The 26009-nt window shown below is 46.6% G+C and overlaps 1 protein-coding gene across 5 annotated transcripts in view; it reads left to right on the top strand.

Annotated features, from left to right (window-relative positions):
• pla2g7 (phospholipase A2, group VII (platelet-activating factor acetylhydrolase, plasma)) overlaps positions 1–26009 on the top strand; it is a 113608-nt gene that overhangs the window by 9160 nt on the left and 78439 nt on the right. For all 5 annotated transcript variants that reach the window (XM_038800211.1, XM_038800207.1, XM_038800210.1 and 2 more), the window contains 3 exons: positions 1619–1733; positions 4152–4302; positions 14888–14981. In XM_038800211.1, coding sequence (XP_038656139.1) covers positions 1638–1733; positions 4152–4302; positions 14888–14981 — 341 coding nt within the window. In that variant the 5' untranslated portion in view covers positions 1619–1637. The remainder of the gene's footprint in view (positions 1–1618; positions 1734–4151; positions 4303–14887; positions 14982–26009) is intronic.

Genomic DNA, 26009 nt, shown 5'->3' with positions numbered 1-26009 from the left:
ATTGCCCCTTAATTGGAAAAACATATTTGGGTACTCTTTTTTTTTTAAAATAAATAAATAAATAAATAAATTATGTAATTGGTGTACCTGAATTTCTGGGCTATTTCTGGTTCCAAATGTTCTCCATTACTGTGTTTTTGTGATATCTGGCTCTGCTGAGGAGTAATTGATGGGAGATTGCTTGTCATGACCCATTATCATTGAATCAGGAAACTACATAGTCAGCATGGTAGAAAGAGAACTATGCAGACTGTGAAATTTCTTAATCGAGCATGTCCTGTGATAGTTGTTCCTTGGCAACTATACTGTTATTGTTAGTCGTTCTCTCCCGAAGGTTGGTTGTTATCCTATGCTAAGTATTTCAAGCATGCTTGTTTGATTTCTGGAATCAGTCGTTTTTCTTTTTAAAAATCTTTCTCAAGTCAATAGTCATTGTTTAAAACTTTAAATACTACATAGGGAAGCTAAATTTCATACTTAATCAGAAATTGGCTTTCTAAGTAGGAGATAAGATTTGGATTTGTTTATTGTCATGTGTACCGAGTGTTGCTATCACAGTGTGTCTTTAATCCGTATGAGGTGGACAAATGACTGCAAGTCTACTTGTTTAAATTAAACAGTATTTATTCTCATTCATACAATGTTATAGTTAAACAATCACACCATCAACATAAGTTATTCTACAGAGTACAAGTTCATACGAGACCTTCAGAGTGACTAGCAAGTACCAGACAGATATTGGCCTTTATCTGTGCTGAATCCTGTAGTCCTTGGTCTGGTCTGTTCCTGACTCTGGTCTTCCTTCTGTTGGTAGTGTGATGGTCTTCCTCGTGTTGGCCAATGAAGGTCACCGTTGTATCGTTGCTGCTGTATAGAGAGCGAATCTAAGGTGGTCCAGCACCTTTTAACCTGCTTGGATTTCGTGCCCTTTTTGGGCTTTCTCTGGGTCATTGCCAATCAATTGATAATTGATCGATCATCCTGATTGATCAAGTCCAATCAGGGGCTGCCACATCGATTTTGGGGTGGGCACTCAGTGGCCATGTCTGCAAGTGTTGGGGACAGGTAGGAGCTTCCAAATAAGGAGTTTAGGTGCTGCTGTGTCTGGTAAACAAGTGTGATTGACAGGATAGTTCTATTGTTCCTGGGATGGCCTGGAGATGGCCTAGGCTGCAGCTTGCTCCTCAGTGTTTATTTAAACTGCAGCTGCTTGTCCTTTACTTGGCCAATTCTTCCAGCACCCTATGCAGGACACCATCTTCGGTGGCCGTTTGGCCACAAGACGAACAGTGAAAAGTATTGTTCTGGGTACAGTTCAGACAGATCATTCCATACATGAGTAAAATACATGGGGCAAACATAATACATAATGTAAATACACAGACAAAGGCATGGGGTGAAGCATACAGGAGTGTAGTACTACTCAGTAGAGAAGATGTGTGAAGAGACCTTGTGGGGAGAATTGCCCTTGAATGATTCTGCTTACTAATGGTGAAACCTATCTCGGCAAACTAATTCCAACATGCGTTTGTGCAAAAGTGATAGGTCAGAAGCCTATTGCTTCACAGGTAAGGCATTGATAAAACGGTCGACTCAATTAAATTTTTTTTTTCAACAGATATATAGTCAAGCGGAATATGGGGAGCAGTGGCAGTCATCATCTTGGGATTCCTGGTGGGAACGGACCAAACGTCGTTGGGTGCGTTGATTTAATGGATGATCACACAATTCAGGTAAGGTACTATAAGACATGATGTAAATCAGCTGGTAACAGTTGTGAGAATTACAATTAACAGCAGCCATGAATATGTAAGCTTTCTCAGTTGCTGAAGAGGATATATAAATATGTATGTAGATATGAACAAAATAAATATGAACAAGTTGAGATAACAAAGTATTAAACATCTTTTATTCATCTTATATTTTATTTATTCTGTCTTTAATGTAGTTTAATTAATTGAAAAATGACAGCTCAGTATTCTAAATTGTTTAGACAAGTCAAGTGCATCTTGTGAGACTACAGCAATTCAAGGTGGCTTCCCAACATCTTGTCAAGGCCAATTCAGGATGGGCAACATGTGTTGGCCTTGCCAACAATGCCCATATCGCATGAAAAAATAAAACACGCAGACAATCAGACTATGTAGACAACCAATCCAGACAACAAGTAAAACATCACATAAAATAATTAGCTCCAATTTTAACGTAACCTGCCTGCCAATGGCAGGGAGGCTTCATGTTGGACAACTGGATTACACCTCAATAAATTCTATGCCCCATCGATGTCTAATCTAAACCTGTCTCCTTCTCGTAAAATACACTTGAACTGTCTTAATTAATTAAAGGATGCCATTACAGCACCAGCTCTCTTTCCCCCCCCCCCCCAACCCGGGTGGGATTTTCCAAACTCCCCCCCCTTCCCTCCCCAAGCCACAATTGTCAGTTCCCACCGAAAGTCTGTGGACTTTTGGCTGGGCCACTGTGGGTTCTGTCATGGCAGTGTGGGAATACCCTGCCATGGTTGGCAATAATGCGTGATTTTAATTATCTAAAATATGCAACTGGATCAGTATTGTTTTTGGCTAAGCAAGATCTTGTTCGAGGAAATGAAGTGAGAGATTGGGTGATATGAGACCAGTTGAATATCTCTGTAAGAGCAACCAGAGCAGGATTAGGGTTAATATAAAAGTTGCAAATGAGAGGAAACAATTTAAGATGGGATGAAGGGGAATTTTCCATTCCTGCTTTCATCGGATGGGATTGGCCAGAGGAGTGGAAAATTCTACACGAGGCCCAAATCACGTTTCCTGCTGATGTAACACTGATTGTCCCCGCCTCCTGACAGTTACTTAATGGGATCCCCTATTTTCAATGTTAGGATCCCCCGGGAAATGTCCCTGAAACACAGTGCTGTAGGAGGATGGTTGCATGGAGGGGTCAGTTTTTACTATTTTGTATTGGGCCGATTTTTAAATTGGCGCCACGATCTTTTAAAAATCGAAATTACTAGTGAGGCTGGCTCAATCAGAGGCTCACAACTCCCTTTTCGGAGGGACCAGGATAGGTGAAAATTGCTGGCTTTGACAATGAGACCTGCACCCTGAGAATGGATATCTATTATTTAAAACATTGGAAACCAAAGTTGTCAGATAAAGCAGTGCACAAGCATTTAAACAGGAGTTGGTTTGGACAGAGCAATCAGTTTGTTGTAACCTACAATTGAGATGAAAGAGAAACTACTGTTCAGCCAACAGTTGCTCATGAGGTCTTACACATTCAGATCACTGATGACTAAGTTACAGCGCGCATCTGCCAAAACATTTTGACACACCTCAAGGAATTCTTCTTTGTCTCTACTTAAATATTCTAAATATTCTTGAATTATTAAGTCACAGTATTCAGATAAGTGGTCAGTCAAAATTTATGGAATGCAATCCAACTGGAAATACTCTATTTAAAGTGGAAAAAGGTAGCCCATAACTTGCTTCCCTTTTTTAAAATAAATTTAGAATACCCAATTCATTTTTTTCCAATTTGAGGGGCAATTTAGCATGGCCAATCCACCTACCTTGCACATCTTTGGGTTGTGGGGGCAAAACCCATGCAAACACGGGTGAGAATGTGCAAACTCCACACAGACAATGACCCAGAGCCAGGATCGAACCTTGGACCTCGGACCTCAGAGCCGTGAGGCTGCAGTGCTAACCCACTGTGCCACCGTGCTGCCGTTTCTTGCTTCCTTTTTTAATGTCATCCTTTGTAATGGGCTATGGTGATCTGTATAAACACTTTTTTAATGAATGGAGTGCTTTATTTGGACTCCTTCTTCAACATCAGTAATTATGATAAAGCTCAGAGCAGCACTAAATATGTAATAGACACAGAGTAATAGGAAAACAGACGCATTAGTAATCCCCAGGTCAATATAATAGAGGTGGTGAACCATCCACCCTGATACCACATTGATGGTTTGAAATGAAAAAAGGAAGGTAAAATTCCCTCAAAAATCAGTTTGGATACTGCATAATGAATAACCTGTTAAAATGTCCTTTACATTGCTGTTGAAAATATTTAATTGATGTTTAAGTTTTTAATTTATTTTCAGAATCTATAGCTAGTATATTTTTATGCTATGCCTTTTTTTTCCACAGGGAAGTTTCTTACGCTTGTATTATCCTTGTGAGCAAAGTGGGAAGCAACAACAGCCACTATGGATTCCCAAACATGAATATTACTATGGGCTTGCTGATTTTCTTAAATATAACCGAACACTTGTTGATCGTACTTTAAACCATTTGTATGGTAAGCAATGTTCTCCTCCTTGATTTGACATTTTTAAAAACAGACAACTTTACAATTAGTTGGCATTCCATAACAAGCTGAAAACAGACCAACTGTGGACATAAATTTCGAATGAATATGTTTGGTGACTGGTCAGAATTAACTGAAAACAGCCAGTCTTTAAATGTTTTTTTACACACCTTTTGTGTTCCGGTTGCAAAATTTAGGGCACGATTTAACCTCCGTCTTGCGCCTAACACAGATCTGGATGTGCTAGTTAAATAGACGGGAAGGCCAAAATGGCGTGAATTAATTTGCTACCTAACCAGCCCGCTCCTGAATTGTGAGTCCCAGATGCGAGCATATCATTAACTCCAATTTGCATTAAGTTCCATCTCATTAGTGAGATTGGTGTTGAATGTAACGGCCTCCTGGGAGCATGGGGCTAAAACGTTTCAGGTCAGAGGTCGCCCTTAGGCCAGGGGGTAGATTGAAGGACTTTTAGTCTGTGAAGCCTTCAAGCCACCTTTAAATATTGTGGATATCCATAACGGGGGCAACTACAGCTGCTGCCTGTCTGTCCTACCAAAAACCTGTAGAACAGAGTCCTGTTTTTACTTGTATGATGAAGGTCACTTTAACTCCCTTTGACTGAGCAGCCTCAAGCTTCACAGCTCAAGGCTATTGCTTAAAAAGGAATTGGCCTTGTTAGTTGTGTGAATACTTCACAGCTCTCGAGTGGCTGCAGATTGTGTTTGCTGTTTGCTCCTGCTGGCAGTTACAGATGCCTAGAGGTTGCTGTTTCCTTCCTTTTCTGTAGCCAGAAAGAAGGACAATTTTTTCTAAGATACCTGGCTCCTGGAACACTGGGCCTAGGGTGGGTTTATGAGTCCAGAAGGCAATCCGGTTTGAAGGCATGAAGATGCTGCGGGTTCTGGTGTGTGATATTGTTCTAAATGGGCCACCTGATGACGCCGTTGAAAAAATAAGTTTGCAGATTGCTGATGCTTTTGTTTCTGGTGTGAGTGCATGTAACTGGCACAACACCACGGGTTAAACATGCTTGAAGTTAAAGATATTCAATTGCACTTTGAGCACCAGTGGATGCCAGGATCTGGCTCCAGTGAGAGAATGGATAGTGATCAGTGAGAGGGCAGGATCATTTTGTCTGACATAGACATCTCACTTGAGACAGGTCAGCTGGGTGAAGGGGCAGTGGATCTTCACCTCTGTGGCACAGGCCATCGCTGATGGTAACTGCTCTCTCCTCGGCCAACCACACAATCTCCAGAGCCCGATCCTCCAAGTGGGCGAGGACTCAGATCACTGGTACACCGCTTCCCCTGTCTTGGCCTTTCCTGTTTATTATGGGCTATCTTCTCCTGCGGGGACAAAGATAGGGTATTGTCCCCGCAGGAGGGTATTGTGAGCCACACACTTGGTGGTTCGTGGCGGGGGGGGTTTATGGCAGGTGGCATGTGTGGGTACCACTACTGTACCTGAAGGGGTTGTGTTGGTGGGTGCCATGGGGTGCTGAGGAACAAGCATGACGATCGGATGTGGGGAGGGTGTGAGGCAGTGATTTGTGGGGGTTGGGAATTTGAGAGGTGGAAGGCGGAAAGGATGCCAGGAAAGAGATGGTAACTTACCTAGCAACTTGTTGATATTCTTCCAACATTGGGCGCTGCTCCTCCTGATCATTCTGCCCGCACCGTCGCCCACTGCATCCCAAGTGATGTTGGCGACCCTACTGCTGGTCCTCTGATCCCCTGGGGGAACAGGCTGTTCTGTCTTGCATCCACAGTATTGAGAAGGTAGGCCAGTTAGGTATCCCCAAAGTGAGGAGCAGGTCTGCACTATGTGCTGCTTGCGTGTTAATTGGAATGCGTCATGAGTGAGCGTTTAAAAGCAGCTCCCTGTTGTTAGCGGTGAGACAAGTTTGGTGAATAAGACAGCAAGTAATAGCAAGAGGCTCGTGGGGGATCATTTACAGCACTTAGTACCTTTAAGTACGGGCTGCGTTGTCTCCAACGTGGCCGTCGAGAAACTCCCTGCCAATCGTGCAAGAAATGACACTTCAAAATCGTGCTCTTAATTTCTAAACACATTTCTAAACACATTGTATCAGGAACATGACTACATTGTATCTGAAATAAATTGCTCAGAGGTTTGAGCTATTTTACTAAAAACTTGGGCCAGAATTTGATGTGGTAGTAGCGGGTGCGCGCCCGAGCCAGTAGAGTGTAAAATCTCGCGAGAAGAAATCAGGCACGCATCCTGACATGATCATCACACTCCTGTAATACTGCAGTTGACGTGCGTGCACGAGAGTTCCACGGTAGCTCAGTGGTTAGCACTGATGCTTCACAGCTCCAGGGTCCCAGGCTCAATTCCCGGCATGGGTCACTGTCTGTGCTGAGTCTGCACGTTCTCCCCGTGTCTGCATGGGTTTCCTCCGGGTGCTTCAGTTTCTTCCCACAAGTCCCGAAAGACATGCTTGTTAGGTGAATTGGGCATTTTGAATTCCCCCTCTGTGTATCCAAACAGGTGCTGGAATGTGGCGACTAGGGGATTTTCACAGTAACTTCATAGCAGCGTTAATGGGAGCCTACTTGTGACAATAATAAAGATTATTTTATATAAGTGCACCTGCTGACAATCAGCCACTTGAGGAAATTAAATAATCAATTGAAGGCAGTTTTATGTGCGATTTTAGCAGTTATTGCACAGGCAACATGGGCAGGAACCATCCCATTTTTACACCTTTCTTATGCAATAGTGGGATGAAAGGTGACCAGAACGTTGGCTGTGTAAATTGTTAGGAGTTCAGATGAGCGTTTGCTGCTTTCTTACTGTTTCATCTGAAGTATTTGCTTTTTTACTTTTTGTTTTGAGAACTTTTTAGTTTGTCAACTCTCGTGAAGCATTTCTGTCATACACAGCCTTCAGTGCTTGGGACAATGCCATCTGCACTTCAGCAGATGGGGATTGTATACTCTGCTGGGGGGACCTCCTCTGAGAAGGAAGAGAGAGGCAGGAGGGGGAAGGTGTCTCCAGGAAGTGTGAGGAGAGGCACGGACACGAGGGTTGCAGGGGAAGCAGAGCGAGGCAGAACGGTACACTGCAGGCAGCAACCCAGCTACCTCCAACATGTCTTTGGCCCAGTACTACAGGAGACTCTGCCCCTCCAGTGACACGCATGAAATCATTATGCCAGATGATTGGGCCAGGGACCTTTTAACTGTGTGGGTCGTCATCCAATGCCAGTGGCTCTGAAGGTCACAGTAACCTTCAATCTTTTTTGAATTCAGATTTTTCCAGGAGTTAATAGGAGATCTGTGTGGAGTGTTTCAATCATCTACCCACTGTTGCATCTAGATCATCATCTATGCTCTGTTCAGTCGGGTTAGGACATTTATTCATTACCAGATGGACAAAGGTGGCGCGATACTAAAACTCAGTAGAAATTGGAGTTAAACTTCTCAGATGCAAACACGAATCTTTATTGCCTCTATTTGATTACAATTGAGAGAAACCTAAATCTATTCCCCATAAAGTCCGGCTAACAAAAGGACTTAAGAGAAGTAACATTATAACCAATTTAACGTTCAAAATAGTACAGAAATGGTTTCTTGCTTACGGCAAAACAGCTTGCATTTACTTCAAGAGTTAGAATGGAAAAGTGAAAATATGAAAATGAGGATAGCGAGTAGTTAGATCAAAGTATAGGATGATCCTGGATAAAGATGGCCGTATGGACCATCATGTTTAAAGATAATTTTATCAGTCTGTAGCCATCTGACTACACCCCTATGCCGTCCTAATTGTTTTGGGTGGGAATCAAATGCATTTGATTTGACAATTAACCGTCAATCCTTAATGTACAACGTAAGTTCTGAATGTTTCATGTTTGAATATTTGTGTATGTTATGGAATGTGATTCTGTGCTTTAATCAAGACTGGTTTCTACTGGTTTTCTGCTGACTTTGCTTTTATCCACATTCTGGACAATGGTGCTTTCATATTGCTATGGTGCTTAGTTGGCCTTGATCTGATTACGGTACAGCTCATTTCTTGATGTCAAACTGTCTTTGAAAATATGTTTATTAGAACAATAGCTTTTTCATCTTGCTTAGTGAAAATGTTTTTATCTCCAATTAATTTATGCATGTGTCAGGCTTTTTGTGCCTCTGTTGAAGCTGTGTTTTGTCATGACCTGAGGTTATGAGTGCCAATATCCTCATTTTAAAATGGGTATTAAAACTGGGTCTTAATATTTACATTAAAATAGCCTTTTTACCTATTAGATCTATCAGGAAATAGTTGATTCTATCAACCGGGCAGGCACAGGGTTGAGGACATCAAGGCAGACCTGAGGAACCTTCAGGGTGGCAGGGACACCTTGATTCAACCGTCAGCTCAGCAATGCATGGCTTCAATCTCATTTCAAGGGCACCACCTCCTTGACACACAGGTCTGAGGAGACAATCCCATGACCCCAATGTTGCCTCAACCTCTGCTTTAATGTTTGCTGCCCGTGCTATCTAACATAAGGCACTGATGAGATCTACCACAGGTGATTGAAACACTCTACACAGATCTCCTATTAACTCCTGAAAAAATCTGGATGCTAAAATATTGAAGCTTGCTGTGACCTTCAGAGCCCCTGACCTTGGGGAAAATGTGAAGGACACAGGATATTGATGCAAAATCTTAATTTATGTTTTTACCAGAGTTGCAAACAAGGAGCATAACATAATATGGTTGCTTCCTCGCACAAAACAATACAGAAACACAGATTAAATGAAAGAATGTAACCTGTGACAACCCCATCCTGTGCATGCAGTGCCTTAAACTCGTGCTCGAAAGTGCTACATCTTTGGACTCTCCCGACACCCTGCTCCTACCCATCCACCCACTTTGCTGGCAGTTGGGATTGGAGGCAGATTGTTGACTATGCTGTCATGTCAGCCCTGATGACCTTGGCGGTAGTTCTCTGGCCAGTTGCGATTGAAGGTGAAACCATGGCTGAGCACTCCCCAGTTGCCACGATCCTGAGAGCACCGTGAGAGGCGGTCACTGAGTCATCACACTCCCAATGAAAGAAGCTGTGTGCTTGGCGTCCAGGGACAATAGAGTGCTCCTGTTCCTCATGGATTCCTCCATGACCGCGACCATGGCACACAGACCCTCGGTGACCTCCACCAGACCTCCCAGTGGAGTCCAGCATCTGCTGCCTGATGAATGACTGACTGCAGAGGCTCATCATCTGCCTCTGACTTGGCATGGAGTCAGATCATGGATCTCCAGCATCCACCAGATGACGGTGTACTGAGCACTCCCTGCCACCTCATGTGAGTGTACTGTGCCTTTCTCAACAGTGCACTACTAGCTAAACCAACAAACTAAAACTCACCTCTTTGAAAAATTGAATCAAGTGGGTCAGACATGACCTCCCCTTAATAAAAGCATGCTGACCGTCCTTGATTAATGAGAACTTGTCGTATGAGGAACGGTTGAGGACTCTGGGTCTGTACTCGTTGGCGTTTAGAAGGATGAGGGAGAATCTTGTTGAAACGTACAGGATACTGCGAGGCCTGGATAGAGTAGATGTGAAGAGGATGTTTCCACTTGTAGGAAAAACTAGAACCAGAGGACACCATCTCAGATTAAAGGGATGCTCCTTTAAAACAGAGATGAGGAGGAATTTCTTCAGAGGGTGGTGAATCTGTGGAACTCTTTGCCGCAGAAGGCTGTGGAGGCCAAATCACCTGAGTGTCTTTAAGATAGAGATAAACAGGCTCTTGATTAATAAAGGGATCAGGAGTTATGGGGATGAGAAAAATATCAACCATGATTATTGGCAGAGCAGACTCGATGGGCTAAGTGGCCTAATTATGCTCCTATGTCTTATGGTCTTGTGATCTAATTCCTGCATCTCCAAATGCAGATTTAATTCTGTGTCTCCGAATTGCTTCCAGTAGTTTCCCCATCATGGAGCTTAGACTGGCCTGTAGTTTCCGGTTTATCCCTTCTTGAATAATGGTACCACATTGGCAATACTCCAACACCTCTTCTGTGGCCAGAGTGGAATGGAAAATTATTGTCTCTGCCCCTGCTATTTCCTCTCATGCCTCACTCAACAGCCTGGAATACATTTCACCCGGCCCTGGAGATTTGTCTACTTTTAAGCCTGCCAGCCCACTCAGAATCGCCTATCTCTGTCTATCTAAATCTCTTTAATTTCATTACAGTCCTTACCCTGATTTCTATATTCACACTGCCCTTCTCACGAGTGAACACTGACACCAAACTATTCATTTAGAACCCTACCTACGTCCACAGTCTCCACACAGAATTTACCACTGGTCCTTAATGGGCCTCATTATTTTCCTAGTTATCCTTTTACCCTTTAATGTACTTGTAAAACAACATGGGATTTTCCTCTTTTTTTTTTGCCTGCCAGTACCTTTCATGTCCATTTTTTTGCTCTCCTAATTTCCTTTCTAAATTCCCTCTTGCACATTTTATCCACTTCTAGGATTTCTCATGTTTTTAGCCCTTGATATCTGCCGTAAGCTTCTCCTTTTCTCCTTATCCACTGCTGTATATCCCTCGATATGCAAGGTTCACTGGAATTGTTGGTCCCACCCTTTTTTTTTCTTGATGGATCATGTTGGCCCTGCACTCCCCTATTTCCTTTTTCAATTCATCCCATTGTTCTGTAACAGATTTACCTGTAAGTACCTGCGCCCAATCAACTCTGCCGAATCATACCTCGCCTTATTAAAATCGACCTTTCCCAAGTTTAGGACTTTGATCTCAGTCCCAACCTTTGTAGAGTTCACCTGTTCACCCGTACTATGTTGAAGTTCCATCATATTTGCACACCTGACCCTTGTATGCACTCAGGATAACTGGTTTGATCTCCCAGCATCGGCGGGCATAGGTATATATGCTTTGTGTTACTCTGAATCTTACACCCTGAGAGTCATGAAGGACAGCTACCCTTCAAAAACTTGTCTACCAGTACCATGCCAACTCATTATTCATGCTTGCTGAGCACAAAAGATTATTAAACCTTTTGCAGCACTGAATCCAGCTGCGCTGCACCACATCATACCTGCTGAGCTCGGCTGCCACCTCTGCCCGGGCTGCCTTTTTTTTTTTGGTGAGGTAGACTCCTCTTGCCTTCCCTTGGTATCGGGATGCCCTGCCTGGTATTCACTGACTCCATGAGAGTGCACAGCCATTCGTCTGAGAAGCAGGGGGTGCAGAGTGCTCACCTGCATTGCCCTCTCACCTGGCATGGCAAGTGGGTACTGAGATCCCCTGCGATCGGGCCGCCATTTTCAAAGGGTGGCCTGATCTCTAAATGAGCATGTGGGTTCCCACCCCGATATGAGGTCGCCGAGGTGGGGCCCCCCTTTCACGCCTTCCTGCCCCTTCATACTACCCTGAAGCCTCTTTTCATGGAATGGTCCCCCTCAGGCCCTGATCTTTGGCAGTGGCACCCTGAACCTGCTAGCCTTGCACTCTGGCAGTGCACTTGCTGGATTTGCAGTGCCACATGGGCACATTGGCAGTCCCAGGGTGGCTGTGCCAAGGTCCCAGGGTGGGAGTGCCACAGTGCCCATATTTCAGAAGAAGGGCCAGGGGCCACCCTGCAGTGTCCTGGGAGTGCAATTTTTCTTCTTTTTTTAATAAACATTTTATTGAGGTTTTTTTTGGCAGCAATATAAACAATGAACAATGTACATGAAAATCTAAACATAGTGCAAATACCACTTCCCTCCCCAACAGGTCCCACCATTAATTAACCCCCTAATCAACGCTGACCTAACCCCCTCTTCCTCTTTCCCCCCCCCCCCCCCCCCCCCCCCCCCCCCCCCCCCCGGCTGACGATTAATTCTCCATGAAGAAGTTGATGAATGTTTGCCACCCCCGGGCGAACCCTAACAGTGACCCTCTCGAGGCGAACGTAATTTTCTCCAGACAGAGAAAGCTAGCCATGTCCAATAGCCAGGTCTCTGACTTCGGGGGCTTTGAGTCCCTCCACGCTAGCAATATTCGCCTCCTGGCTACCAGGAAAGCAAAGGCCAGAACGCTGTTAAGGTGCGGTGGCAGTTTTCCTGTCGTGGAAGTCCACAAATCCTGACCCGGTGTCAACACGGGGATGATCTCGCCACTTGCCAACGACTTCGATTCCTCCCACACCACTGACCACGAAACCTCCCCATTCCTATTAAACTCCATAAAATCCTCAACCACCTTTCCCGTCTTTGCACAAAACTTTGGGTCCACCAACAATCCCGCATTCGATGTCCGTGCAGCTCTCTGTGCCAGTCCCTTCACCAGGACCACATCCACCCAAAAATGGTCCAAGGTACCGATCGCCGAGCATTCTCTTTTCGCGCACTCCGCCAGTATTAGCTGGTGTGTATCCAAATTCTGTATGGCAACCAATATCTTCATGAACCCTACGTCATCCCAATTTAGGACGTAAACGCTAACCAACACCACCAACCTCCCCTCCAAAACACCCGTTACTAAAACGTACCTACCCCCCTGATCAGCCACTACCTTCTCAATCTGCAACCTCACCCTCTTACCCATGGGTATCGCTAACCCCCAGGACCGACTATCAAAGCCAGAGTGGAACACCTGGCTTAACCAGCCTTTCTGAAGCCTCGCCTGGTCCTTCCCCCTCAGGCGGGCCTCTTGCACCGTCACCACGATGACTTTCAAGCTCTTCAAATGCTGGAACACTGTAGCACGCATCACCGGCCACACCCCCCCCCCCCCCCAACTCGCATGCGTTCCTCGTTACCATACGGACCATATGAGCGTGTCTCATCCCCACCCTACATGTCAGTCGCACCAGCCTCTCCTTACCCTGCTAGCCAGTGGGAGCCAGCCTTGCCCCCAGTCACCATCAGGCAACTACCCCTCCCTTCCCAGAAATACTCCAGTCACTTTCTCTCAAAACGACCTCTCCCTGTGTCACCCAACCCCTCGCCATTCACACCTCCTAGGCTCATCGAAACCTGTCCACACGGGTTCCGACAGCTGCACCTCTACCGCCCACCTCGCTCCCATTCACTAGACAACTTACATTTGCTAGCAAGGTGGCCCTTGTGAGAACCCCTTTTTCCCCCCCATATACCCAATACCAAAAAGAAAATCAACACCAAGGCCCCTCCCATCCAGACCTTCCAAATGCTCCACCACAATAGTCTTCCAAAAAAAGAAGAAACGTATCGCAAGAAATTATCCCAAAGTCCCAAAACCATCCCCTCCTAAGCACAACCTGAAAGAAAAGAAACCCCAGCATAGTCCAAATTCAATTTAGTCCCAGCCCTTCAGCCTTCACGAACGTCTCTTCTGCCGTCTCAAGTCGTAGTCCCTGGAGTTGTGTGTGACCGTCAGCTTCACTAGGTAGACAACCCCAAACCACATGTTGCTCTTGTACAACGCCAGCTTCACTCGACCAAAGGCCACCCACCGTCTTACTAGCTCCGCTGTGAGATGCTGGTATATACGAATACTACTGCCTTCAAAACTCTCCCCTCGAGTCAGCTTCGCCCATCTCAGCACCTGTTCGTTCACCTGAGCTCTGGAAGCAGACTATCACAGCTCTTGGTGGTTCCTTCGGCTTCGACCAGAGCAACCAGTGAGCCTAGTGCAGCTCATCGAGGGTGGGGTCCTCCTCCACCCCCAATAACTTAACAAACATCTCTGCAAAATACTCCATCGGTTTCCAGCCCCGTGGGAAAACCCACGATCCTCAGATTCTGCCTTTTCTGTTCTTGTTCATCAAGCCTCAATTTTCTTGACTGAGGGAGCTCACAATTATTTAGTGCTGCAATTATTTTTGATAATAGCATATTTTGCATTTGGGATGCGTTTTATTACTGACTTGTAGCTGTGCATTACCAGTTGACTTTGCCAAGCTGGCTCTGCTGCCTTTTTGGTGACCCCATCAAGTTGAATTTTTCTTTGTTTTTGTTGTTGATTGCTTTTCCTCTGTTCAACTAATCGTTAACAGAATATGCTGTCAATCATTTTTCTAGTCTCAATGAAAGATAACCTCCTGCCACTCCGTTCTTCTAATCTCCTTCACTAGTTTCACTTTAAATATCAAAACTGAGGATACTGTGGATCAATTCATTTCATCTGTTTCACAGACCAAATTAATGACTGGAATTGTTAACCTTCCTGCTCAAAAGTTTTGATATTAGCTGTGAGCTGTTATTTATAAAATGTACCTTGCGTCACTTCTGTTATAATAGAAAATCCGAGCAAATTTGTTTCAAACTGGTTTAGAAATTGTGAAGTTATTTGGAAAGTGGATTATGAAAGGAAAAGTTTCACACTTTTTTTTTTCATCACCAAATTGTTAGCATTTTTGCAAGCTGTATTAATCAAGTCAATTTAGTTTGTTCATGTGGAAAATTTTGATATGCTCAGAGAACCTTTTAAAGCAAAAGTTAATTTTCATATTGATTGAATGGTGTTTGCTGTCGATTACATTAAACATAACGAGGAAAGTTGACCAAACATTGCAGCACCAGCAGTGGAGTTGAATCATTTGTTTTCTTGGCAGGGTCGTACAGAATTCCTGCTGAATGGGATGCCCCATTTAAAAGTGCTGGAAAATATCCTCTTGTGATTTTCTCTCACGGCCTTGGAGCTTTCAGGTAAACCTTTTGCATTATAAGATCATTCCTCCTTTGAAAAGTTTTGTCCATTGATCAGTAGGGAACAAAATAATCTTGACGCACAGCAGTCGTTTCACAGTAATCATTATTTGCTACCCCAATCTGGATGTAACAGTAGTGTTCTAACCTTTACTCACTGGTTAACTTTCACTTAATATCACGAAAGACAAGTTATCCTGTTTTGCTGTATTTAAACTATTTGTATGATTTTAAAATGCTAATTAATTTTTATAACTTTTTAGCTTTGATTTTGTTTGCTTTAACTTAACACCTCTTAAGCCTTTCATGTAGCAGCAATCACTAAACATTCAGCTCACTTTTTCCAAGAAAAAGGTTTTTGCAGAACTATATTTCATAGAATTTACTGGAACTTACAGTTCAGAAGGAGGCCATTCGGTCCATCGAGTCTGTACCGGCACTTGGAAAGAGCACCCTACTTAAGCCCACACCTCAACACTATCCCAGTAACCCCACCTAACCTTTTTCTTTTGGACATGAAGGGCAATTTATCATGGCCAATCCACCTAACCTGCACATCTTTGGACTGTGGGAGGAAACAGGAGTACCCGGAGACATGGGGAAAATGTGCAGACACCGCGCGGACAGTGACCCAAGCCAGGAATTGAACATGTGAAGCAACAGTGCTAACCACTGTGCTACCATGCTGCCCACTTGCTGTTTCGCAACTCCGTGCAAGCAAAACTGAACAAAATTTATTAGTGTATATACAACTTCATATGTACTCTGCAGGGAGTGGGGAAATTGTTCACAGTACCTTCCTACTTCACGCAATTTCTAGACAGCTGGCACAAACCTTCGCTCAAAATTAATTTATCAAAAAGATTAAAAGTTTGTCTTTAGAATTTTTTTTCAAACTTATTTTGCAGCCATCTACTTGACCAAGTATACATGCCACAAAATGTATTTGAGAGATGTATGAAACTGGTGAAGCACATACTCACGCCTGTTTGCTGTAGAGGTTTTTGCTGGAATAAGTAATTAGCCTGTAGCCAGACACCATAGCTTGGTGGTCAGCAATCCAGGTCCAAGTATGGCTGACCAGGAGTATCCCATGGCATGTTGGGAGAATTTGTAGGTTGACAATCAATGTCTGTCAACATTATGAATGCATCTTCCATGATTATTAAACTCTAGAGTGGGATCTGAAACTGGAGCTTCTGGTTGTGAGGTGCCCACTGGACCACAAACACATCCAAATTTATAACAAATTAGGAAATAAATTGAGCACTTGTGAAAACATAGTACAATAGATTTTCACATATTTCAATATATTGCAACATATTGTACTCCACCACTTGCTTACCCTTGGGAAAACCTGATGATGCCCTGAAGTTTTGCTGACTGACATAACTATCCTGGGGTTACTGAGTGTCCAGAACAGAAGTTGTGGATTGCTGACTGAACCTTATTCTGTGTTGACTTCTCTATATTCAACCCAAAATGAATCTGCAGTTGCTATTTCCCAACCCACCAATTTAACTGTTGTTGTTGCCCCCTGGCCAACAACTTTGCAGTACCTGTGTGGTGGTATGGATATGAGCACTGCCATTGGTGCAGAGCACTGGCTTCCCATTGGCTCTGGCTGGTCATGTGCCTCTCGTCCGATTGGTTGCGACTAGTCATGTGACTGCTCTCCAATTGGTCGAGAGGCAAGTAGGCCCCGCCTCCGAGACGGGGTATAAGTACCCAGAGTTCCCGGCAGTCAGCCATTCTCTGTAGTCGACCATCGGGCTAACAACTAGCTGATTAAAGCCACAGTTCAGATTCTAAATGTGTCTTGAGTCGAATTGATGGTACAGCAATTTAATCAGCTAGAATTTTGGAATGGAGCTTCGCATCAAGCCTGACTGTCTCCGCACCAGCCCGCATGCTTCAAATGCGTCTGCAATTTTTAAACACTGGCAGGCGTGTTTTAATAGCTACCTGACAACTGCAGCCAGCAAGCCCACCAAGGAGCAGAAACTCCACATCCTCCACTCATGCGTGGGCACATCGGTCAACGCAATGATCGAAGGCGATTTTGATGCGGCCATGGAGATTCTCAAAGGACACTTTCTCCGGCCGGTCAACGAAGTATACGCACGGCATCTCCTGACGACCAGACAACAGTTCCCTGGTGAGTCCCTCGACGAGTTTTACCAGGCCCTCGCAGCTCTAGGGAGAACGTGCGCATGTCTCCAAGTTTCGGCGACGTAGCACATGGAACTTTTAATTAGAGACGCTTACGTTTCTGGCATGCAGTCTCCTTCTATCCGCCAACGATTGCTAGAGAAGAACACCCTCAGCCTAGCTGAGCCACAGACTCTTGCAACCTCCCTGGAGGTTGCTGACCTGAATGCCCGCGCATACGTCCCCGGCCACGTAGCAACCCCGTGGACATCATGGCACGCGCCACCCCCATCCGTGGACCCCGAACCCCCCCCCCCCCCCAAGCCTGCGCCGCGGGTCACTCCGACAAACTAGCGGGGCCCCGTTGCTATTTCTGTGGCCTCTCAAAGCACCCCCGCCCGCGCTGCCCGGGCCGCTCCGCTCTGTGTAAGAGCTGCAGGAAGAAGGGCCACTACGCGGTGGTCTGCCAGACCAAGTCGGTCGCTGCTGTCCGGCGCAGCGACTGCGGATCGCCCCCCCAGGACCCCACGCCGCGTACCAACCTCTCCAGCCCGGCTCCCGCAACAACCCCACGGTCTTCCCGACTTGCGCACCCAGCTGCCCCGACCGGCTCACGGATGCCGCTGACTCTGCCCCCAGCCGCCACGAGGCTCCCACGGGCGCCGCCATCTTGGGACCCCGACTCCACGTGCGAGTCCTGGGTGCCGCCATCTTGGGACCCCAACTCCACGTGCGGGTCCTGGGCGCCGCCATCTTGGGCCAACTCGGAAGGCCCTGCAAGCGACTACTTTGCCACTGAAGAGGATCTGGAACTCTCACCACGACTGGCTTCCATCAAGCTCGACCAATCGCAACCACGCTCGCTCGCCAAGACTACAACGACGGTGCAGCTCAACGAACACAAAACAAGGTGCCTGCTGGACTCTGGGAGCACGGAAAGGTTTGTCCACTCCGTCACGGTAAGACGCTGCTGTTCCCCATCCACCCAGTTAAACATAAAATTGAATTGGCCTCAGGTTCGCATTCCGTCCAAATCACCGGGTGCTGCATCGCGGACCTCCCAGTCCAGGGGAGGGTTTTCAAAAATTTCAAACTCCTCATTCTCCCCTGCCTATGCGCTCCAGCACTCTTGGGCCTGTACTTCCAGTGCAATCTGCAGAGCTTGATTTTTCAATTTGGCGGCCCTATTCCTCCTCTTGCTGTTTGCAGCCTCGCGTCCCTCAAAGTGGACCCCCCTTCCTTGTTTGCTAATCTCACCCCAGATTGTAAACCTGTCTCCACTCGGAGCAGACGATACAGTGCCCAGGACTGGACCTTCATCGGTTCCGAGGTCCAGAGGCTCCTTAAGGAAGGAGTTATCGAGGCCAGCAACAGTCCCTGGCGAGCCCAAGTGCTGGTAGTTCGGACTGGGGAGAAAAATGGATGGTCCCCCCCCCCGTATTTCCAACCTGGTTAACAGGATCGGCAAGTACAAAGTCTTCTCCACGGTGGACCTTAAGTCCGCCTACCACCAGCTCCCTATTCGCGCGAGTGACCGAAAGTACACCGCGTTTGAGGCAGATGGGCGCCTCTACCACTTCCTCAGGGTTCCATTCGGAGTCACAAATGGAGTCTCGGTCTTCCAACGGGAGATGGACTGAATGGTCGACAAGCACGGTTTACGGGTCACCTTCCCGTATCTCGATAACGTCACCATCTGCGACCACGACCAGCAGGACCACGACATCGACCTCCAAAAATTCCTCCGAACCGCAAAACTCCTTAATTTAACTTACAATAAGGATAAGTGCGTGTTCAGCACCGACCGTCTAGCCATGCTTGGCTACGTAGTGCGTAACGGAGTGATAGGCCCCGATCCCGAACGCATGCACCCTCTGATGGAACTTCCCCTCCCCAACTCCCTCAAATGCTGCCTAGGCTTCTTCTCATACTACGCCCAGTGGGTCCCCAACTACGCCGACAAAGCCCGACCCCTCATCCAGTCCGCCTCCTTTCCCCTGTCGATGGAGGCACGCCAGGCCTTTAGCCGCATCAAAGCGGATATCGCAAAGGCCACGATGCATGCTATCGACGAGTCCCTCCCATTCCAGGTCGAGAGCGACGCGTCTGACGTAGCTCTGGCGGCCACACTGAACCAAGCTGGCAGACCCGTGGCCACCTTTTCACGAACCCTCCACACTTCCGAAATCCGCCATTCCTCGGTGGAAAAGGAGGCACAGGCCATAGTCGAAGCTGTGCGATATTGGTGGCACTATCTGGCCGGCAGGAGGTTTACCCTCCTCACAGACCAACAGTCAGTAGCTTTCATGTTCGACAATGCACAGAGGAGCAAGATCAAGAACGACAAGATCTTGCAGTGGCGGATCGAGTTGTCCACGTGCAACTACGATATCTTGTATCGTCCTGGGAAGCTCAACGAGCCTTCCGCTGCCCTATCCCGCGGTACCTGCGCCAGCGCGCAGATTGACCGCCTCTGCTCCCTACACACGGACCTTTGCCATCCAGGGGTCACCCGTTTCTACCATTTTATTAAGACCCGCAACCTGCCCTACTCCGTCGAGGAAGTCAGGTCAGGACTGTCACTAGGGACTGCCACGACTGCGCCGAGTGCAAACCGCACTTCTATCGCCCCGAACAAGCACATCTGATCAAGGCATCCCGCCCCTTTGAACGTCTCAGTATAGACTTCGAGGGTCCCCTCCCCTCCAACAACCGTAACACTTATTTCTTGAGTGTTATCGACGAATACTCTCTATTCCCTTTCGCCATTCCCTGTCCCGACATGACCACAACAACCGGCATAAAGGCCCTCCTATCCATCTTCTCACTGTTCGGTTACCCCGCGTACGCCCACAGCGACCGGGGGTCCTCTTTTATGAGTGACGAACTGCGTCAGTTCCTGCTCAGCAGGGGCATAGCCTCTAGCAGGACGACCAGTTATAACCCCTGGGGTAACGGTCAGGTCGAGCGGGAGAATGGCTCCATTTGGAAGACCATCCTGCTGGCCCTACGGTCCAGAGATCTCCCTATTCCCCGTTGGTAAGAAGTCATTCCCGACGCCCTGCATTCAATCCGGTCTCTCCTCTGTACTACCACTAATCAAACACCTCACGAACGTCTTCTGGTTTTCCCCAGGAAGTCGTCCTCCGGATCCCATCGCCCGACCTGGCTGGCCACTCCCGGGCCCATCTTGCTCCGGAAGCATGTGCGGGTGCATAAGTCTGACCGGTTGGTTGAGCGAGTCCAGTTACTCCACGCCAACCCGCAATATGCGTACGTGGAGTATCCCGACGGTCGGCAGGATACGGTCTCGCTCCGGGACCTGGCACCCGCCGGCATGCGGCCTTCTCCCCCTACACCAACACCTCCCCCCCCCCCCCCCCCCAAACCCCCAATTCCCTCCCACGACCCAGCGCACATGCCCCCTCTTCCCCGATTACAGCGTCTCCACCACTGGCCTGGGGCAAGGAGACACATCTATGACCAACGCTCCCGGAGGCAAGGACGACCATCGGCCCGACATCACCGGCTGCACTGCAAAGGTCCTCCAGAACACCACGGGCACCCGACAGGTTGATCATCTCCATCTGATGCGGCCATGGCCTTTTTTGGACATTCTTGGTGTCATCCTGTTGTTATTAGTAGTAGTATTGTTTTGCCACGAGTCAGTGGGCAGCTCATCTATCGATTTTCGCTGCTCATACCACCAGTCCTCGGACCTCCCCCTCTCTCTTCCACTTGCACCTCCCCACCCTTCTTTCTCCACAAGGGGTGAATGTGGTGGTTTGGATATGAGCATTGCCATTGGTGCAGAGCACTGGCTTCCCATTGGCTCTGGCTGGTCATGTGCCTCTCGTCCGATTGGTTGGGACTAGTCATGTGACTGCTCTCCAATTAGTCGCGAGGCAAGTAGGCCTCCGAGGCAGGGTATAAGTACCCAGAGTTCCCGGTGGTCGGCCATTCTCTGTACTCGATCACCGGGCTAACAACTAGCTGATTAAAGCCACAGTTTGGATTCTAAATGTGTCTTGAGTCGAATTGATGGTACATCAACCTGCTCATTGGGGGACATGAAGAACTCTTGCTTTGCTTTTACACTTTGCGATGTGTTAGCATGTTGCCCAATGGCTGCAAGAATTCCAAGAATGAAAGCTCGACCAGTGCTTCATGCCATGCTTGACTTTATCTTGCAGCAACTTCAGATGTAGAGAGCCAGAAGGAAAGAGGAAGAAAGTTACAAATATTCAGTAATTTTGAGAAGCACCACTAATAAATTTGAATGTTTGTAATGGTTTCCGATACTTACACAACTATAAAGCATTTTGTATATCCGTTTTTATTGATGGCTGAGAGAAGTAAGGTAATGAAATAATTTGTACATTTTTATCATCTTCTAGTTGGAATCCACTTTCCCCACCTACTTGAGTGTGTCGTACAATAGGGGAGGATTTTCTGGCCTGTGTAAGGGATGGCTTTCTGGACAAAGGACATTGAGGAACTAACAAGGGAACAGGTCATCTTGGACTGGGTGTTGTACAATGAGAAAGTATTAGTTGGCAACCTAGTTGTGAGAGAACCCTTGGGGATGAGTGACGATAATGTAATAGAATTCTTTATCAAGGCGAATAGTGACATAATTTATCCTAAGACTAGGGTTCTGAATCTTAATAAAGGTAACTATAATGATGTGAGGCATGAATTAGCTATGATGGACTGAGAAACATTACAGAAAGGAAGGATAGTGGACAGGCAAAGGCAGGCATTCAAGGAAAAAATAGGTGAACTCCAAAAGTTGTTTATTCATATTTGGCGGAAGAGTAGGAAGGGAACTGTGGCCAAACCATGGCTTACAAGGGAAATTAGAGATGGTATTGGATTCAGAGGCATGCAAGTTAGCAAGAAAAAGCAATAGACCTGAGGATTGGGAATAGTTTAAAATTCAGTAAAGGCAGACCAAGAGATTGATTAAGAAGGGGAAAATGCAATATGAAATAAGCTAGCGGGGAACATAAAAATTGGTTGTAAAAGTTTCTATAGGTTTGTAAAGAGAAAAAGATTGCTAAAAACAAATATAGGCCCCTTCCAGTCAGATAATGGGGGAGGTCATAATGGGGAATAAAGAAATGCCTGAGGAACGAAATTCGTACTTTGCTTCTGTCTTCACAAAATACACATAAATAATGTACCAGAAGTTCTGAGAATGAAGGAAATTAGTATTAGTACAGAAATGGTTTGGGGGAAATTAATGGGGTTGAAGGTGGATAAAGTTCCAGCGAATGATGATTTTCATCCCTGAGTACTTAAGGAAGTAGCCCGAGAAATAATCGATTCAAAATTCTTTTGGACTCTGGAATTGTTGGTACAGATTGGAGGGTAGCTAACATAACCCCGTGATTCAAAAAGGGAGGTAAAAATCTATTGACCAGTGAGCTTAATGTTGGGTCGTAGGGAAGTTGCTAGAGTCCAGAAGATTTCACAGCACAGCATTTGGAAATCCATGGTATAATCAGACAAAGTCAGCATGGATTTATGAAAGGGAAATCATGCTTGACAAATCTACTGGAATTCATTGAAGATGTAACTAGTAGAGTTGACCATGGAGAGCCGGTGGATGTGGTTTATTTTGACTTTCAGAAGGTTTTCAACAAGGTCTCACAAAGCAGACTTCTATGTAAAGTTAAAATTAATGGGAATTGGGGATTGTACCTTGAGATGGATAGAAAACTAGTTAGCAGACAGGAAGCAAAAAGTTAGAATAAATGGATCTTTTACCAATTGGCAGGCAGTGACTAGTGGGGTACCACCGGGATCTGTGCTAGGACCCCAACTATTCTCATTATAGATTAATGATTTGGACAAGGGAACTAAATGAATTATCTCCAAATTGTGGATTATACAAAGTTGTAAGGGAGGGTGAACTGTGAGGAGGATGCGGAGATGCTTCAGCGGGATTTGGACAGGCTGTGTGAGTGGACAAATGTAAGGTTGTCCACTTTGGTCGAAAAAATAGAAAACTACTTTTCAAATGATAATTGTCTGAGGCGAAAACATTGTGATTTCAAGAAGGAATTAGATATAGCTCTTGGGGCTAAAGGGATATGAGGGGGGTGGAGAAGAGGTAAGGTGGGTTCAGGGTATTGAACTTGATCAGCCATGATCGTAATGAATGGCAGTGCAGACTCAAAGGGCCGAATGGCCTGCTCCTGCTTCTATTTTCCATGTATATTTCTATGTTACAAAAAGTTGAACACCCAAACCTTCATGTGTTATCACCTATCTTTCATTACATCACACCACAGTCCTGATAGCCATTTGTGCTTTATTGTGCGCGCAATACTGTACTGCAGTAGCTACGTGAAGACTTAAAAAAGATTATAAAATACTTCTTTCATAGAATAGTTTGTCCCTTGATATATTGTGCACAATGTAACAGAAGGCCCACAAAATTTAGTATTTAAGTGCCATATTTTGGAACGTATAAGGTCATCCGGGATTCCAGTAATTCAGTGAGCCAGGTTATTGGTCTGTAGTTGTCAATGTTCCTAATTTCATTCCTCCTATGCCAGTACTCCCGGTAAAAGCCCTTTCATTTGAAATAATAGCCGGCAATGGCAAAGCCAGTTAGTGTGCAATAGGCAAACATTTAACTTGTTGCTTAAGTCAGTGTTCATTCAAATTGTTGCCCAAGTCAGTGCTTGTGTAACGCAAGTCTGGCTGAAAAATAAATGTTTTGTTCATTTTAACGTCCTACCCTTGGGATTTCATTGTAATTATTGCTTCAATGCTTAGGCATGTGGTAATTATTCCCATATACGAGCAGGAAAGGAATGTTTCATGTCAACAGTCACCATCTGCAGAACCAGGCGTGTTCATGTTTTATCACCACAGCAATTGGCTGATGTGGACAGATGACAGTTTAGTCAAATTATGCTGTCCAGCAAATATAACTTCTATCTCCAGCAGTTTGTTCTATCTGCAGAAACAGCCATTACTATCTCCAGCAGTTTGTTCTATCTGCAGAAACAGCCATTACCCACCCCCCTTCCCCCACCTTGCAGGCTGAAGCTGTGGTAAAGCTGTGTGTTATAGTGCAGTGAGGGAATGGCCATACTGTAAAATTAACTTCACACTGAAAACAGTGATCCAGCAAATGAGCCAAGTGCCTTGTTTGTCCGTGCTACAGTGGAGAGTTTAAAATTGACTGATCAGAGCAACTCAAAGTTACTTATTTTTACAAATATTAACAAGTTACTATTAATTTACTAGCAAGTTTTTCAAATATTTTTTTTTTAAAAGCGCATTCATTATTCAAAAAGGGAGGCGGTCAGGCTGTCACTATGAATAAGCAGAACTTTGCAGGAATTAATAGGGAAAGGACAAAATCAGATACTACAGGAAATGCGGGCGGGATTCTCTCAGCCCGGGGCCGGGCAGGAGAATCCCCACGACCGGCGTGAATCGCGCCACACCACGGAGCGGAGAATTGGAGCCATTGACGCTGGCGTGGTCGGCATGGTGCTGGTCGGGGGCCGCTCTCCTGCCCCCCCCCCCCCCCCCCCCCCCCCAAGCAAATCTCCGCCCGGGTTGGACCGATCGGCCATCATAAAAAGCCAGAGTCCCGCCGGCGCCGTTCACACCTGCTCTCAGTCAGCAGGTACTTGACATGGAAGGGTCGGGGGCGTGGCCTGTGGGGGAGGGGGGTCCGACACCAGGGGGGGCCTCCGATGTGGCTAGGCTACCCATCGGGGCCCACCAATCAGTGGGCCGCCTCTCTGGCTGGTGGCCTCCTTCCGCGCCGGTTCCTGTAGTCCAACACCTTGTTGCATCGGGGCCGGCGCATTGGCGAGAGCCACTTTGGCGCCGGTACCACTGCGCATGCGCCACTCAGTTCCCACCAGGATCAGCAGCTGGGGCGGCGTGAACCGCTCCAGTGCCGTGCTGGCCCCCAGTATGTGCCAGAATTGCTGATCCTGAGGCCGTGTTGACGCCATCGAGAAACGCAACGGCATTTCCGATGGCGTTAATACTTAGTCTCAGGATCACAGAATCTCGCCCTGCATTTAGGAAGAATAAGAATGGAAGAGGCTTAAAAAAATCTTGGGCTGGATTCTCCGGTCACCGACGCCGAACTTCATGTCTGGCGATCGGCCGGCGAATCAAAGTTCCTGACCAAATCGGGGGCGATGTATCTTTCGCGATGCTCCGCCCCCTCCAAAGCGGCATATCGATTGCCTCAGGACATTGCCTGAGGCGCGTCCCTCGAATGCTTCGCCCCCGACCGGCCGAGTACACGACTGTGTCGGTTGCGTGGGGTCTCATCCGTCGGGAACCCGGCATGGCGGCTAGAGACTCAGTCCAGCACCGCCATGGGCAGAGGGGGACTTTATCAGGTGCTGGAGGGAGGGGTGGGGGGGTTCAGGGCCCGTGACCTGGCCAAAGTGGGGGGGGGACATTATTTCACGGGATGGATCCGCGAGCAGCCTCCACCATTTAGCACGGCGCGGCCACTGAAGGCCACTGCTGCGCACATGCGCTGCAATGGTCCTGGCAATTCTCCGTGTTGTATCGGAAGCTGGAGCCTGGTGCTCTACTCTGCTGGCATGCTAGCCCCCAGCCAAATGGAGGATCGGTGGACAATTTACACCATTTTTTCTGGCATAAAATGCCACCGTTCCCACGCTGGCGGGAGGACATAGCCTCAGAATCGGAGAATCCAGCCACTTAATATACTACCTGAATACTAGAAATACTAAGAAAATAATTTCTCAAGCATCTTCAACCAGATGTGCTGGGTGGATGATCTTTCTTGGCCTCCTCCTGAAGTCCCCAGGCATCACAGGGGTCTTCAGCAATTTGATGCACTCCACTGGATACTGC

Source organism: Scyliorhinus canicula, chromosome 6 (assembly GCF_902713615.1).
Source record: "Scyliorhinus canicula chromosome 6, sScyCan1.1, whole genome shotgun sequence".
Classification (NCBI taxonomy): Eukaryota; Metazoa; Chordata; class Chondrichthyes; order Carcharhiniformes; family Scyliorhinidae; genus Scyliorhinus; species Scyliorhinus canicula.
Note: the sequence above shows the minus strand (reverse complement) of the source record. Positions and strands in the feature narration are given on the sequence as shown.